The sequence below is a fragment of the Dipodomys spectabilis genome, unplaced genomic scaffold (genome assembly GCF_019054845.1).
Source record: "Dipodomys spectabilis isolate Male_0828 unplaced genomic scaffold, ASM1905484v1 ptg000076l, whole genome shotgun sequence".
NCBI classification, from domain to species: domain Eukaryota; kingdom Metazoa; phylum Chordata; class Mammalia; order Rodentia; family Heteromyidae; genus Dipodomys; species Dipodomys spectabilis.
In genome coordinates, this window is record NW_024870753.1 from 1904393 (window position 1) to 1918909 (window position 14517).

General features: G+C 44.5%; 1 protein-coding gene and 1 non-coding gene across 3 annotated transcripts in view; both read left to right on the plus strand.

The window, feature by feature from the left end:
• Sik2 (salt inducible kinase 2) overlaps positions 1-14517 on the plus strand; it is an 89665-nt gene that overhangs the window by 67952 nt on the left and 7196 nt on the right. For both annotated transcript variants that reach the window (XM_042682787.1, XM_042682786.1), the window contains exons 8-13: positions 1457-1609; positions 6779-6943; positions 12037-12265; positions 12878-13162; positions 13292-13452; positions 14045-14155. In XM_042682787.1, the coding sequence (XP_042538721.1) occupies positions 1457-1609; positions 6779-6943; positions 12037-12265; positions 12878-13162; positions 13292-13452; positions 14045-14155 (1104 nt within the window). The remainder of the gene's footprint in view (positions 1-1456; positions 1610-6778; positions 6944-12036; positions 12266-12877; positions 13163-13291; positions 13453-14044; positions 14156-14517) is intronic.
• On the plus strand, positions 11526-11656 carry LOC122110429. Its single transcript, XR_006147865.1, has one exon. It is a non-coding gene; the product is annotated as a small nucleolar RNA SNORA9 (small nucleolar RNA).

The window sequence follows — 14517 nt, forward strand, 5'->3', positions numbered from 1 at the left end:
CTTCCCCATACTCAGGATTATTCTGCTGCCTTAAAGCCATCTTCCTGTAATGTTACTGTCACAAAAATTTTCTGTTTAAAAAAGTCCTGCTGGGGGCTGGGAAGGTGGCTCAGTGGTAGAGCGCTTGCCTTGCATGCCTGAGGCCCTGGGTTCGATTGCCCAGCACCACATAAGCAAAAAGAAAAAAGCTGGAAGTGGCGCTGTGGCTCAAGTGGTAGAGCACTAGCCTTGAGCTGAAGAGCTGAGGGACAGTGCCCAGGCCCAGAGTTCAGGCCCCACGACCGGACCCCAAAAAAAAAGAAAAATGTACTCATTAAGGGCTGGGAAGTTGGCTCAGTGGTAGAGCGCTTGCCTTGCATGCATGAGGCCCTGGGTTCGATTCCTCAGCACCACATAAGCAAAAACAAAAAAGCCGGAAGTGGCACTGTGGCTCAAGTGGTAGAGTGCTAGCCTTGAGCTGAAGAGCTGAGGGACAGCGCCCAGACCCAGAGTTCAGACCCCCACGACCAGAGCCCCCCCCCCCCCAAAAAAAAAGTCCTGCTAATTTTGTTTAAAAAAAAAGTATACTGATTTAATCTACTAAATAATTTTTTTTAAAGTGTTTCTAAGGAGGAAGCATAACAGCAACAGAAAGAAGATCAAATGCTCCTTGCTAGCTGTGAAAGACCAAGGCACCAGATTATGCTGCCTTGCCACCTATTGAAGCCCTCTTGCTTTCCTTGTGGTGTGTCAGTAATAATGTTTCCTACGCTTGACCTCAAAGTACATCCGGATCAGCAGCTCTGGCACATGGCTTTTGTTGAGTTTGCACCACATCCTTGGTGCCCTCCACAGCTTCTGGGCAAACCTCTGGGTGAAATTAGAAGCAAAGGAACAGTTGTGTCTCTGCTGCATTCGCATCCTGGAAGAGCTGGCAGGCTAGAGATGCGAAAATTGGGGAAATAAGTTTATTTTTAAGGTTTCAAAAGGGTGGGACTGCAAAAACAAGAGGAAAGAATTACCTAAGAATGGAGACACAGTGTCTCTCCATCTAGTATCCAGAGGTCATTCTCCAGCCCAAAATAATCTCCAGAATGTTCCTCAAAGTCTTTAATCATTCTCTTCTCTTTAGTTCATTCACTTTCAGTTATTTGGATTTGGATTCAGTCAGTAGAGCTCATGACCTTATGCCATATTTAGAGCTAGAGATGGTGACCATATGCCAGCTTTGGGAATGTCTAATGAGACAGTGATGGCACTTTTCTCTCAATGCAGTAAACAAATGGATCCTGATCATGGAAAAGGACCAGTCACTTAAAGGAACCGCCCTTTGTGTAACTAAATTGGAGACTCGAAACTTTAGGCTTTCCAGAGGCATGCTTTGCTGCTTTCTGATTCTATTCCCTCCCCTTAAGAAAGGTGTAGATTGTTGGATTGGTGTATAGTTCTCTGCCTTCACACTGTTTTTCTCTTTCAGTCTCTGCAGAACAAAAGCTATAACCACTTTGCCGCCATTTATTTCTTGTTGGTGGAGCGCCTGAAGTCACACAGGAGCAGTTTTCCTGTGGAGCAGAGACTTGACGGTCGCCAGCGCCGGCCTAGCACCATCGCTGAACAAACAGTTGCCAAGGTAACATCCTGTTAGCCAGGAGTCTCATCTGGGCATGTGCTTGTTCACATGTTTGACTTACTTTTCATTGTGAAGTACAAAGGTTTATGATTTCACTTTTCTGGGAACTTTCTGCCTCAGTCATTCACTGGAGTCTCAGACATTTAAGCACTTTCCTATTTTTAAGGTTTAACTTTATTTCAGGGATTTCTTTTTTTTATCATTCATGGTAATAATGAATATCACTAGCTTATATATTCAGTCTCACATAGCCATTTTTTTTTTAATCTAACAAATTTTATGGCAGATTTACCATGTGCAAGTTTCTGTTATTACTCTGGAGGTTAGAATGAATGAACATAGTCTTTTCCCCACGAGCCATCACACTGCACAAGCTAGACGACAGGACCATACCATCACTAGAATAAGGGAAGACAGGTGCCATTGAAGAGCTAAGGAGAAGGAGAGGGAGGTACGTATGATTGAGAAAATCTCTGTGGGAGAGATGGCATTTCAGACATCTTTGCCGATGTGTGGGACTTTGTTGGGGAAAGACAGGACTTGAAAGCATTATGGGTAGGGAGAAGCCATGTGAGGTAAGCAGAAGTCCTATGTGGGCAGTTAGTACAGCAGTTAGTCCATTTGAACTGAAGTATTAAAAAAACCAAAGGTTAGATTGGCAAGTTGAAGCCATATTATAAAGAACTCTGTTAAGTAAGGAGTTTGCAATTCAGGAAACAACAATGAACTAGTGAAAGCCATTATAAGCAGAAACATGATAGAATTCTCTCTTTTTTAACCTAATCTGTTAGCATTGGAAAGGATGGGATGAATCAAGACAAGGTTTGGAGACAGCAGCAAGAGATTATTATAGTAATTGAAACATGAACTGCTGACTACTTAAGCCAATGTGGTATAAGTAGAAGCAGAGAGAACGACAAGTAAGTATAAGGGCCATTTTCACAGTTAGACCCTGAAGGGACATGCTAGTTTGGAGATCCAGCTCCATGGACTAATTAAAACAGCAGATTCTGCCATTTCCTATTGTGTGACATTAGGAAACCTTGAGATTTCTGTTTACCTCAGCTTCCCAGGTATAAAATAGAGGTGATAAGATTGTGATAATAAAATTTGTTAATGTTTGTGGTATAATACAGTGGCTGGTATGTAGTCAATGCCATGTAAGCGTTTGTTGTTTTGATTTGTTTGTTGTCACTGGGGTTTGAACTCAGGGCTTTTTTTTTTTTGGTCAGTCATGGGGCTTGAACTCTGGGCCTGGGCACTGTACCTCAGCTCTTCAGCTCAAAGCAAGTACTCTTACCACTTGAGTCACAGCACCACTTTCAGTTTTCCGGTAATTTTTTGAAGATGAGTCTCATGGACTTTCCTGCCCAGGCTGCCTCAGATCTCAGCCTCCTGATTAGCTAGGATTACAGGCGTGAGCCACTGGCACTGGCTTGAACTGAGGGCTTTGAATCTACAAGACAGGTGCTCTACTACCCAAGCCAAGTCCCCACAGAAGTGTTCAAATAAATAAAGTAAGCGTAAATAAACAAATGCTGGGGATGGCTGTTTCTGGGGCCGGGGCCTGAGGACACAGGGATAGCATTAGCTCAGTTGCCAAGAAGGCATGTAGACTTGGATCCCAGGAAAGCGCCTGGGGCCCCAGGAGTCTGGGGAGTCATCTGTGTCTAGGCTGAGAAAAGTGCTTTGTTCCTTTGCCCTCTTGGCATTCTCATCCATTTCAGTGAGCAGTTCTCTGTGAAAGTGAAGTTAAGGACAGAAGAATCTTTACTTTGTATTTCTTTGACACATTTTACATCAGCTTCTACAGACCATGCAAAGGAAAACAGCCAAGTGAGGGTGGCTCATATATAATCCTAGGGACACAGATGCTGCTTTTTAAAGCAGAAAGAATGGAAGAGAAATCCTAAACTGGGTAGTAATAGAAAGAGTGGAAGAGGAATCCTAAACTGGGTAGTAATAGAAAGAGTGGAAGAGGAATCCTAAACTGGGTAGTAATAGAAAGAGTGAAAGAGGAATCCTAAACTGGGTAGTAATAGAAAAAGAGTGGAAGAGGAATCCTAAACTGGGTAGTAATAGTGAGATGGAGCACACAGTGCCTCTTCCACCAGTGTGTGCAGCCAGACGACAGGGTCAGAAGCTGGAATGCCCCAGTGCAGTAGCAGGCTTCCCTGCCAAGTTTCTTCATTCTTAACTTTATACAAGTGAGGGAGTGGTAAGGGTTACATAAACAATCACTCCTGAGCACATGCTCCTGTTATTGTACACGCTATCCTTTCCTATCTAGACTTCAAGCAAATTCCTTTAGATATCTCAGATTGTATTTAATTTGGCTTGGTATTCCGATGTATAACATGGCTACTTCTGTTTGCTAGCTTGGTTTTTTTATTATCACACATACCATAATTTCTTTTTACTTTATGCATTGACCTATTCACTCTGACTTCACTTGTGACCTTCTCTCAGGGAGTCATTAAAACAGATTTTAAAACAAATTTCTCAGATTTTTGTGGATATAAATAATGCTTTGTTTTAGTATAGCCTACTTGTTTTAATTTTTTAATGTTCTAATTGTTAAAAAGGTAGTGCAGATCACTTGTTACTTGTTACATGATTAGAAACTGAGGAAACAGCATGATTCAGTGCCAGGGTCACATGAACTATGGAATGAAAACAGACCTTAAGTTCCACACAGAGATGAATGGCTTTGAAATGGAAATAGTATTGCCTATTTAGAAAGATCGCTACTGAACAAGTTAACCTGTAGGAGCAGTTGAGTTCAGCAAACAGAGCATTTGTCTACCAGGCACAGTCCCAGCCACTGAGGCTTCAGAGTTACTTAGGAAACAGTCTGGGCCGCAGTGATCAAGTATCCGTTATATTACATAGAAGACAGTGAGATTCCCATCCCACATAGGTGTAAAGTAGTTTTGTTTGCTGTGTGCCGTGACATTAGCATCACACCTACTGACTTGAGGCAGCCATTTAGAAAACATCGCACCTTTTTCTCATCAGCTCTAACCACTACTCTTAACGTTCCTCCACCTTCCATTAACAGTCAGCAGACAGGAATAAAGTGTCACCACAGTTCTCTTGATTAAAGATTGCCCTCCACATCTGTAAGACAACCCATTATATTCGTTTTCTCAGGCTGGCATAACAAAATGCCAGGCTGGTTGACTGAAAATCAGATTCTTTTTTCCTAATCTGGAGGCCAGAAATGCACAGTCAGGTTCCATCAGGGCCGATTTGTGCAGAAGGTCTTTTCTGACTGGTAGGGGCTCCCTTCTCACTGCGCCTCACATAGCCTTTCCACTGTCAGTTGTGAAGAGGTCTCTGGCATCTGTTCTTCTTCTTCTTATATGAATAGCAGCCAGGCCTGGTGTTACACACCTGTAGTCCCAACACTTAGGAGAGTGAAACGGGGGGGAGGGGGGGTGTCATAAATTGAAGGCCAGCCTGGGCTACATAGTGAACTCAAGACCAGTCTAAACTATATTTTAAAACTTAGTCTCACCTTCTTGGATCAGGGCCCTACCAGTTATGACCTAATTTAACCTTAATAATCTTCTTAAAGGTCCTTTCTCCAAATACCTTGCCATTGAGGGTTAATCTTCAACTTAGAAATTTTGGGAAAACATAAGTCAGCCCCTAACACCAAATTCCTATAGAACAATAACAATTTTCCCATAAGAAAGAAAATTATGTTCTGGAAAACAATAAAATCAGAAGCAGAGATTCAGGCCAATAAACAGGGTTTGAAAAGTGAGCCAGTGACTCTCGCCTGTTATCCTAGCCACTCAGGAGACTGAGGTCTCAAAGAGCTCAGTTCAAAAGCCGCCTGGACAGAAAAGTCCACGAAACTCTTCTATTTCTGACTAACCAAAATTCAAAAGTGGAGCTATGGCTCAAGTTGTAGAATGCTAGTCTTAAGCAAAAAGAGCACAAGGGTCTCTCTGATATGCAGATGTTAAATTCAAAACACAACGAGATCCGACAAAGCAAACAGGACTCAAGAAACAAAGGACCTCTTCTTAATTTGTCGTATTGTTTTTAGATGACTCTATGTTCTTGACCACACACATGGTAGATCCATGTGCACTATGAAGGAAGCTGGGAGGAGGGCACAGAATCAGAGGGAAACAGGTGATAAAATATGCAGAGGGGCCCATCAGCTGCCCTGGACATTGAAGAAAGTGAACAGAGCAACTCAAGGGCAGTGAGAGGAGGGAGGGAATGAGAGAGAAAGAGGGAACAGCTTACACTAAGCAAAAGGAAAGAAAGGTACATATCACCCTATTTGGAAAAAATAGTTGTATTGTCAAAGTTTGTAGAGTTCTCAAGCTTTATAAACTATGATAATGACCAATTCACCCTGTGAAGGTTAACATGTGTTTGTGACGTTAGCTAAGTATCACTATCCCACGATACTGTGAAATTCATGTAATCACTTAACCTCACTTAACCTCAATAAAGAAACCAAAAAAAAAAAAAAAGCTCAAGGACAGCGCCCAGGCTCAGCACAGGGGGAAAAAAAAAGGGACCGTATTTGTTTGGGCATGGCCCAGTAATGACCACTAGGATATTTATCAACCATCAGTTTGTCATCGAAACATTCTTTCATCATCTGTGTGGTAGGTACCAAGCATGCTATTCTTTATATCTCCCTTGTTCCAGAAAGACTTCTTTTACTCCCAAGTAACTGCTTTTCTTCGTGGACATCCTTGCCCAGAAAGGGTGAGGAGTAGGGTGAGGAGTATGCTTAGTTAAGTACACCTGTACTGTCATTAGTTACCAGGTCATGGAGCGCCAATGCTGAGCTCCTGCACACTCAACTTTTTTCTTTATACCTTTCCTAGTCATTGATTTAAGGGAAGAGACAAGGAGTGTTTGTTGAACTGGTAGTTACAAAGACTGGTTTTCTTTTCGCTTCCATGCAAGTTATACCTCTTATCAAGGGATGGGACCCAAACTCTGTCCAGACTCTTTATTTACAGTCTTACTGAGACTGATACTCTACCTAACACATACTAACGCAAGTCTTTCCTGGAGTGTCCCAAGTGCTTATCCTTTCATGGCCCCAGCAACAATTTGCTTCCGAGAACTTTGTGTATTATAGGGGGGAAGTATTCCTCTTCACGTACTCTGTTCTTGCTGTATTTGCAGGCACAAACTGTGGGGCTCCCGGTGGCCATGCATTCACCGAATGTGAGACTGCTGCGGTCTACCCCCCTCCCACAGGCATCCAATGTGGAGGCCTTTTCGTTTCCAGCATCTGGCTGTCAAGCGGAAGCTGCGTTTATGGAGGAGGAATGTGTCGACACTCCAAAGGTACAGTGAGAATGTTGGAGAGATCCCGTGTTTGCTGTGTGGCTTGGATGAACTCTCGGCTCAGTCAGGAATGTTGGTTTGGGGCTTTTTGTTGTTAGTTTGGGGTTTTGGAGAATTCGAAGTGTCCAGAGCTAACGCCTCACCAGTGTTTAATTATTATGACTGTAACATAATGTGACTTGACAGACCTCTTAGTAACTTCTCAAGAAGCCTCTTCTTTCTCCTTTTGGTTTTGTCTTTAATCGTAATTTTGAAAACAAGTTTTCTATTGTGCTGAATTGCGTGTTCTGTTAATACTGCCTCTCTTCTATTTGAGGATATTCTAGACAAAATTGGTAGACTTTCTTTTTGATCTGCTGAGCATCTTTGGTGGTTGCTTTGGACATTATTAAAGAGTTCAGTTTGTATTTGGTATACATCAGTTGGCTTTTTTTTTTTTTTTTTGGTCATGGGGCTTGAACTCTGGGCTTGGGTGCTGTCCCTGCACTCTTCAGCTCAAGGGAGTGCTCTACCTCTTGAACCACAGCACCACTTCCAGTTTTCTAGAGATAAGAGTCTCACAGAGCCAGGCACCAGTGGCTCACGCCTGTAATCCTAGCTACACAGGAGGCTAAGATCTGAGGATCACGGTTCAAAGCCAGCTAGGCAGGAAAGTCCATGAGACTCTTATTTTCAGTAAACCACTAGAAAACCGGAAGTGGCGCTGTGGCTCAAGTGATAGAGCACTTGCCTTGAGCTGAGGGACAGCACCCAGGCCCAGAGTTCAAGCCCACGACCGACGACAACAACAACAAAAGAACCTCACAGACTTTCCTGCTCGGGCTGGCTTTGAACCATGGTCCTCAGATCTCAGCCTCCTGAGTAGCTAGGATTTCAGGTGTGAGCCACAGGCGCCCGGCTCATTAGTTGGCTTTTAATATATAAAAGGGACAGTTTCATACAATGGGTGTTTATTTTGCTTCTAATATGTGTTATATATATTTAGCATCATATGATACTAAAGAATCAAATTCATAGCTGGGTGCCAGTGACTCAGGCTGAGATCTGAGAATCACAGTTCAAAGCTAGCCCAGACAGGAAAGTCCATGAGACTTTCAAACACCACTAAACTGGAAGAAGAGGCACTGTGGCTCAAGTAGTAGAGCACTAGCTTTGAGCAGAAGAAGCTCAGGGAAAGTACCCAGGCCCTGAGTTCAAATCCCAGGACCAGCGAAAGAAAAAGAATCATATTCATATTAATGATAACAGAGTGTGATAAAAAGAATGTGGGTCTTTGAGTATCTTCAAATTGCTTTTAACTAAACCATGTGAACTTGGGCAAGGAGACTAACCTTTGAACCTGTTTTCTCTGTGTAAACTGAGAATGTCAACTTAATAAGTTTATTGTGAGGATTGAGATAATTGAGATAATGTGTGTATGTGATGTTTGGGGCAGATTTTAGTGCTCAATAATTATGAGTTTCCTGTCCAGCCTCTTTGGTAATTAAAAAAAAAAAGTCATATATGAACTCTGCCTCAGTCCGCTGGACTGCCATCACACAGAAGGAACTAGAGACAATGCTGAGTCTGCCAAGCGCCAGAGAAGCTGACAAAAAATAAAATATATGATTGGTCATGTAGAGAGGTAATAAATCAAAATGAGACTAGAAGGAAGCAGGAAGGTGAGTGTGCGTGTTTGGTTGGTGCCATTTGGGGTTAGCTTGAAGAGCAGGGAAAGAAGAGGATGAGAATGCAGGTGAATGGAAAGTAGGATGGCGCATCTCCAGGGGAAGGAAGAGCTTAAGCAAAAGCAAACTTTGGGAAACTTCTGGTCATCTAAATCAGTATAGCTCTTAGTTTTTTCTGAGGAAAAGAACATACGGAGAAGGGACGATGCATGGAGTAAAGATGAGTATTTCATCTGGAAATGGCAAACCAGGCAATGCGGGCTTTTCTAAAGCAGGCACTATCAGTGTCGGGGAGTGTCTCAGGGTCAAGTGTAACAGTTAAAGAAGTGACCCCGGGGCAGGGGGCCTACATACTGTGCCTCCTGGGCTTCAGAAAATGCGCTTTGATTGTCACCTCACACTGGCTGGAAGACGGGAGGCCAAGCCCATGTGTGTCCAGAAGGGAGACCATGTAGGCCTGCACTAGGACAGTGGTCCTGAAAGGACGAAGGCAGCGAAAGGAGGGGGCAACACGGGTAGAATGGAAGGTCTCCAGGGATAGAGAGAAGTCCACGCCCACACGAGATCTTGAGCCTAGATGATAGGTGCCATTTCAGAAACTGGAACCTCTGGAGGTTAAGCAGCGATCAAAGGTAAATGGTGAGTTTAACCAGAATCCAGCCAATGTGGCCACTGCAGCAAGGGCTACACCGCAGTACTGAACTCTGGTGCCCAGGGCCCTGAGGACAAGTGCCTCTCTGTGGGACAGTGTTTATTCCTCCTGCAGTTGCCTAGGATATGAAATAACCTTATAAACCACTGTTACAGTCCAATTCTGAAATGTAGACATCAATTAGGGCAGCATAATTCATTTTGAAGATCTAATTCTCCCGACAAAATTAAAATGCAGTCTGCTAAAATCTTGTCTGTGAGGGCATCAGGCCCGAAACACAGATTGGGTACTGTCTGCTGTAATATATAGGGCAAGCTATTTTTAAAGCTTGTGATTGTTACAGTAACTAGGAAACAGACAGGAAATGAATGATTTTGCGAAAGATATAGACAGAAGCTAGCTAGTGTATTTGCATTTGTAGAAAGAAGGGTGCCACACTGGAAGTAGCCACCCATTGGCAGGGCCACCCTGACACCCAGCCAGGCCAGAAACATTCACCAGTCTTATTGTGGGTCGTTTCATTTATGTCTGCAAACATGCTGTCTCTCTTCTGTCCCTCCCACCCCTCTCTTTGAGGCCGGTAGATAAACACACACACATAAAACCTCTAATAGGGGCTGGGAAGTTGGCTCAGTGGTAAAGCGCTTGCCTTGCATGCCTGAGGCCCTGGGTTCGATTCCTCAGCACCACATAAGCAAAAAAGAAAAAAGCCGGAAGTGGCGCTGTGGCTCAAGTGGTAGAGCGCTAGCCTTGAGCTGAAGAGCTGAGGGACAGCGCCCAGGCCCAGAGTTCAGGCCCCGCGACCGGACCCCCCAAAAAAAAATAAACAAATAAAAATAAAACCTCTAATAGAAATACAGTTCTGTTGTTCACACTGTCTCATAAACACTCACCACAACACCCTTTTGTTTTCCGTAAGATTCTTTGTAACTGCATGTATTGCTAAATACATTTCTGCTCTCAATTAGAGACAAGGATGTTATACCCCAAAGAGAGTTCACCTTTTTCCCTCCCAGAACTCTTCAGTGCTGAAGTTGTCGGCAAAGGCCATTAGGAAGTCAGAGTTGAGACTTGGATTTGATTTCCTGTAAAAACAAACAACAGCAAAACCTGCCCATACGATTTTGAATCTTCTTTATGGGAAGTTACGTCACGATCATTTTTCCCAGCGCTGTTCTTAACAAACTCACTAGACTAGCCAGTTAGGGAGCCTAGAAGTATGAATCTTAAGTTCTCAGCCATGCTTTCTGGCAAGGAAACTATTTAGCATAGTCAAAAGGGAAAAGTTCTCCAGGAAAGGTCCAAGGAGAGGATGACAGTTGTTGGCCAGATCTCAGGTTTCTGTTTTCTGTTCCAAGGGAAGATTGGAAGGTTGGGAAGAAGGTATCTGCGCTCTCCCTTTGAAGCAACTGCTCGTGCATCAGCCCCCTAAACAAGGAGTGGCTGTGGCTGCAGAGCAGATCTGGGGGATGAGCAGCCCCTCCCCCAAGCAAACAAAGCTGAGTCTCCAGCTCTCCCTGTCCAGACCCAGCCTCACAGAGCCTCAGATGGTTTGTGTAAGAGGAAAATTTCCTGTGTCTGGCACCGGGCTCCCATATACAAGAGCTCCAGCCTCCAAAGGAAACCCTGCTCTACCCAGCGTGCTCCAGGCAGAGCAGCTCTGCTGGCTGCTCCTGAGCAGCCATTCACAGGAGACCAGGGATTGATTTCCACTAGGGAATAGTTAAGGTAATGAGGTAAATAATTGCCTCCTCTGTGGGGTTTTTACCAGCTAGAAGAACTGGAAACCACAACTCCCTTTTGTGTGCCTTTTAGCCGACCATTAGGTGGTTTGCTTGGCAACTGTGCAGGGAGGCGGAAGGCTCACCCCAGGCTGAGCTGAGCTCTCCCTGCGGGGTGAACAGTCGATACTGTGTGAGCTGCCGGAGGGAGAGAATTCTGTGCGCTGGGGCTTATTAACCTCTGCTGGAATTTGGGGCCTGTGAGTCATTTGTTATTCTATAATGGAAGCCTTTGGCTGCTTGCCATTTGATTTTTTTTTTTTCAATCCTTTTTGTGGTATCTGTCTTCAAAGAATTCTTACTTTCCATTCCTTGGGCACATAGAACCTATTAAAGACTAAACTGAATGGGCAGGTACTTAAGTCATAAACTGAAAAGTATCTCTGGAACCTTCTAGTGTGATTTGCGGTTGAAAATTAGAAGAATGTTGGTGACTACTCTTTTCTTTTAGCTACGAGCCATGCATTAAAAAAAAAAATCTGTAGCAAGCTTCTAGCACGCGTGGGTCTGCCATGGCCCTGTACACGCTACAGAGCTCACCAGAACAGTCTCGAAACCGTTTGAGGCCTTCTCCTGCTCCATCAGAGCAAGATTATAGAAATTTCAGACAATGGCTTGCCTTAAAAGAAAATAAAGAAATTTTTTCATCTTCCCTTATTAAAAAAAAAAAGAGAAAGAGCCTGGTAGGCCTCAAGCTAAAATACTCCTATTCATCTGGAGCTCCATTTAAAAAAAAAGTGTTTATTGTAATAGGATGACTCAGAGTAACCTGATGGCAGTGCCAGTTTGGGTCATAATGGGCTTCTGTCTCTAGTGTTTCAATTGACCGCCCTTCATTTTTAATCAGTGTATTGTCATTTGAAATTTGTACGGTCACTTTTAGTATTTGGCTTAATTTCTGGTTTGCCACGAGTCTTGGCACCTTTCCCTTTGGGGTTTTTCTGAGGACTCCACAGAGCCCCACTAACAGGTTGCTCACCCTGTGGCATGTAGGTAAATGGCTGTCTGCTTGACCCTGTGCCTCCTGTCCTGGTGAGGAAGGGATGCCAGTCACTGCCCAGCAACATGATGGAGACCTCCATAGATGAAGGCCTGGAGACTGAAGGAGAGGCCGAGGAAGACCCCAGTCATGCCTTTGAAGCTTTCCAGGCCACGCGCAGTGGCCAGCGACGGCACACGCTGTCAGAAGTGACCAACCCCCTGGTTGTGATGCCTGGGCCAGGTACGATGTCCAAGAAGCACCGGGCTAAGTCTTCACTGTGTCCTTTCATCTTCCAGGCACCAAGTATAGCAATAGAAGTAGTAATGGGATGTAGTCCCATTGCTTCACAGAGCCCATGTAGCAGGCTATGCAGATCAGGCCTCTGCCCCAACAGCTAACCAAGATGAAAGTGAAATGTTTGAGTTGGCTGTCTCTCCTTGGGGCTCATCAGGTGAGCTTGGCTTCCTCAGTCTCTGGCTTCTTTGGACAGCTGAGATCTTATAGGCACAGATTCTGGAGAGCTTTCCCCCAGTACATTTGAAGGCATTTAAATTGGCCTATAAAAAAGGTTCTGAAAAGATGGAATTGGTTTGTTTGCAGTGCTAGGGATTGAACTGAGGGCCTGTGCATACTAAGCAAGCACTCTGCTGCTGAGCTACACCCTCACAGCAACAGCCCTGAGATTTTTGTTTCTCACTATTTGCTTTGTGATGCTAGTCTCAAACTCCTACCTCAGCATCCTGAGTAAATGAAGGACACCACTGCTTTCCAGACTAAAACTCATCACAGTTTTTATCCTGAATTCAAAAATGTTGTTGCTGTTGGTTATATCTATTCTGTTTTCTCTTAAAGGGAAGCTTTTCTCCATGAGTGACAACCCCTCCCTTGACAGTGTGGACTCGGAATATGACATGGGGTGTGCTCAGAGAGACCTTAACTTTCTGGAAGACAACCCTTCCCTGAAGGACATCATGCTGGCCAATCAGCCCTCACCCCGTATGACGTCTCCTTTCGTCAGCCTGCGACCTACCAACCCAGCCATGCAGGCTCTGAGCTCCCAGAAACGTGAAGCGCACAACAGGTCCCCTGTGAGCTTCAGAGAGGGCCGCAGGGCATCAGACACCTCCCTCACCCAAGGCGAGTGCGGCGCCTCTCACTTTCCCAGCTCAGTGTGAGCAGTGGAGGGCTGTTGCTACGGGGCTGTGAACCGTGTGCACTGAGAGGCCTTGCGTTTTACCAAAACTTGTTCTTTGTACTTTATTTTAGGAATTGTAGCCTTTAGACAACATCTTCAGAATCTGGCAAGAACCAAAGGAATCCTGGAGTTAAACAAAGTGCAGTTGCTCTATGAACAAATGGGATCTGACGCTGGTCCTAGCCTGGCACCAGCTGCTTCTCAGCTTCAGGACCTTGCAAGTTGCCCTCCGGTGAGTGCCCAGGCTCTTCCCACCACAGCTCTGAGGCTGTTGGACCTGTTTGACTTTCCTGGTTGCTGTACTGGCCCAACAGGCACCTCGGAGACCTAGGGCAGACTGCACATGACCTACTCACATATGATCATGTATGAGCACACAGGATCACATAGGATCCTACCACCACCCAGACACAAGAGGAGTCATATCACCCACAAAAGACACTTGCCACTGCTTTTGGTGTAAAATCACTTTATCAAATATTACAGATTATTTGTGAAATAATCAATGCAACTGTTCACCCAATAAATGTAATTTCCAGCCTGTTAGCAGTATATCCGTAAGGTGTATCCGTAGCTGAGGTATAAGGTATATCCGTAGATGAGGCCAACAGGAAGCACAGACTAGGTCACAATGGACCATGGGTAATGTAGATGGAAGGTCTCTGCAAGAAGCATCCTTCAAAGCTTTGCCTGCACAGAAGCTTGGAGGATTAATGTCCCACAGAGGTGACCTTCCTCTTGGTTATTTGGCAGGATGCTTAAATAAAGAGTTGAAACTTCTCTCTGCATGGCAAACTGAAATTTTCTACCATCTTGCTTCTCAGGAGGAAGTTTCTCAGCAGCAGGAAAGTGTCTCCACTCTCCCTGCCGGCGTGCATCCTCAGCTTTCCCCACGGCAAAGCCTGGAAAGCCAGTATCTTCAGCATCGACTCCAGGTGGGAGCCTTCCTCTTGCCGTTCACCCAGATCCTTCCTTCGAGCAAGGCACAAACCTGTTTGGCTGGTGTCTACTTAGGATAGCTACTTTATTCCATATAGGCTGGTAGTCTGACTGCACTTGCAGTTTCAAAAACCATGTTCAGACTTAGCTTTCTGCTAAGTGTGTGGCTGGGTTCTTAGTCTCTCAGAAGGAGGGGAAGGGTCTGCTGCCAAGCGATGGGAAAAGGAGACTTGGCTTCTTAGTTTCTAATTTGATCTCCTTAGTGAATGGTAAATAAAAGGGAAATCTCAAGTCGGCAAAATGTGAGCATGGGATGTCTACAATGGTTGGTGAAAATCTTAAATGATGAAATATCGGT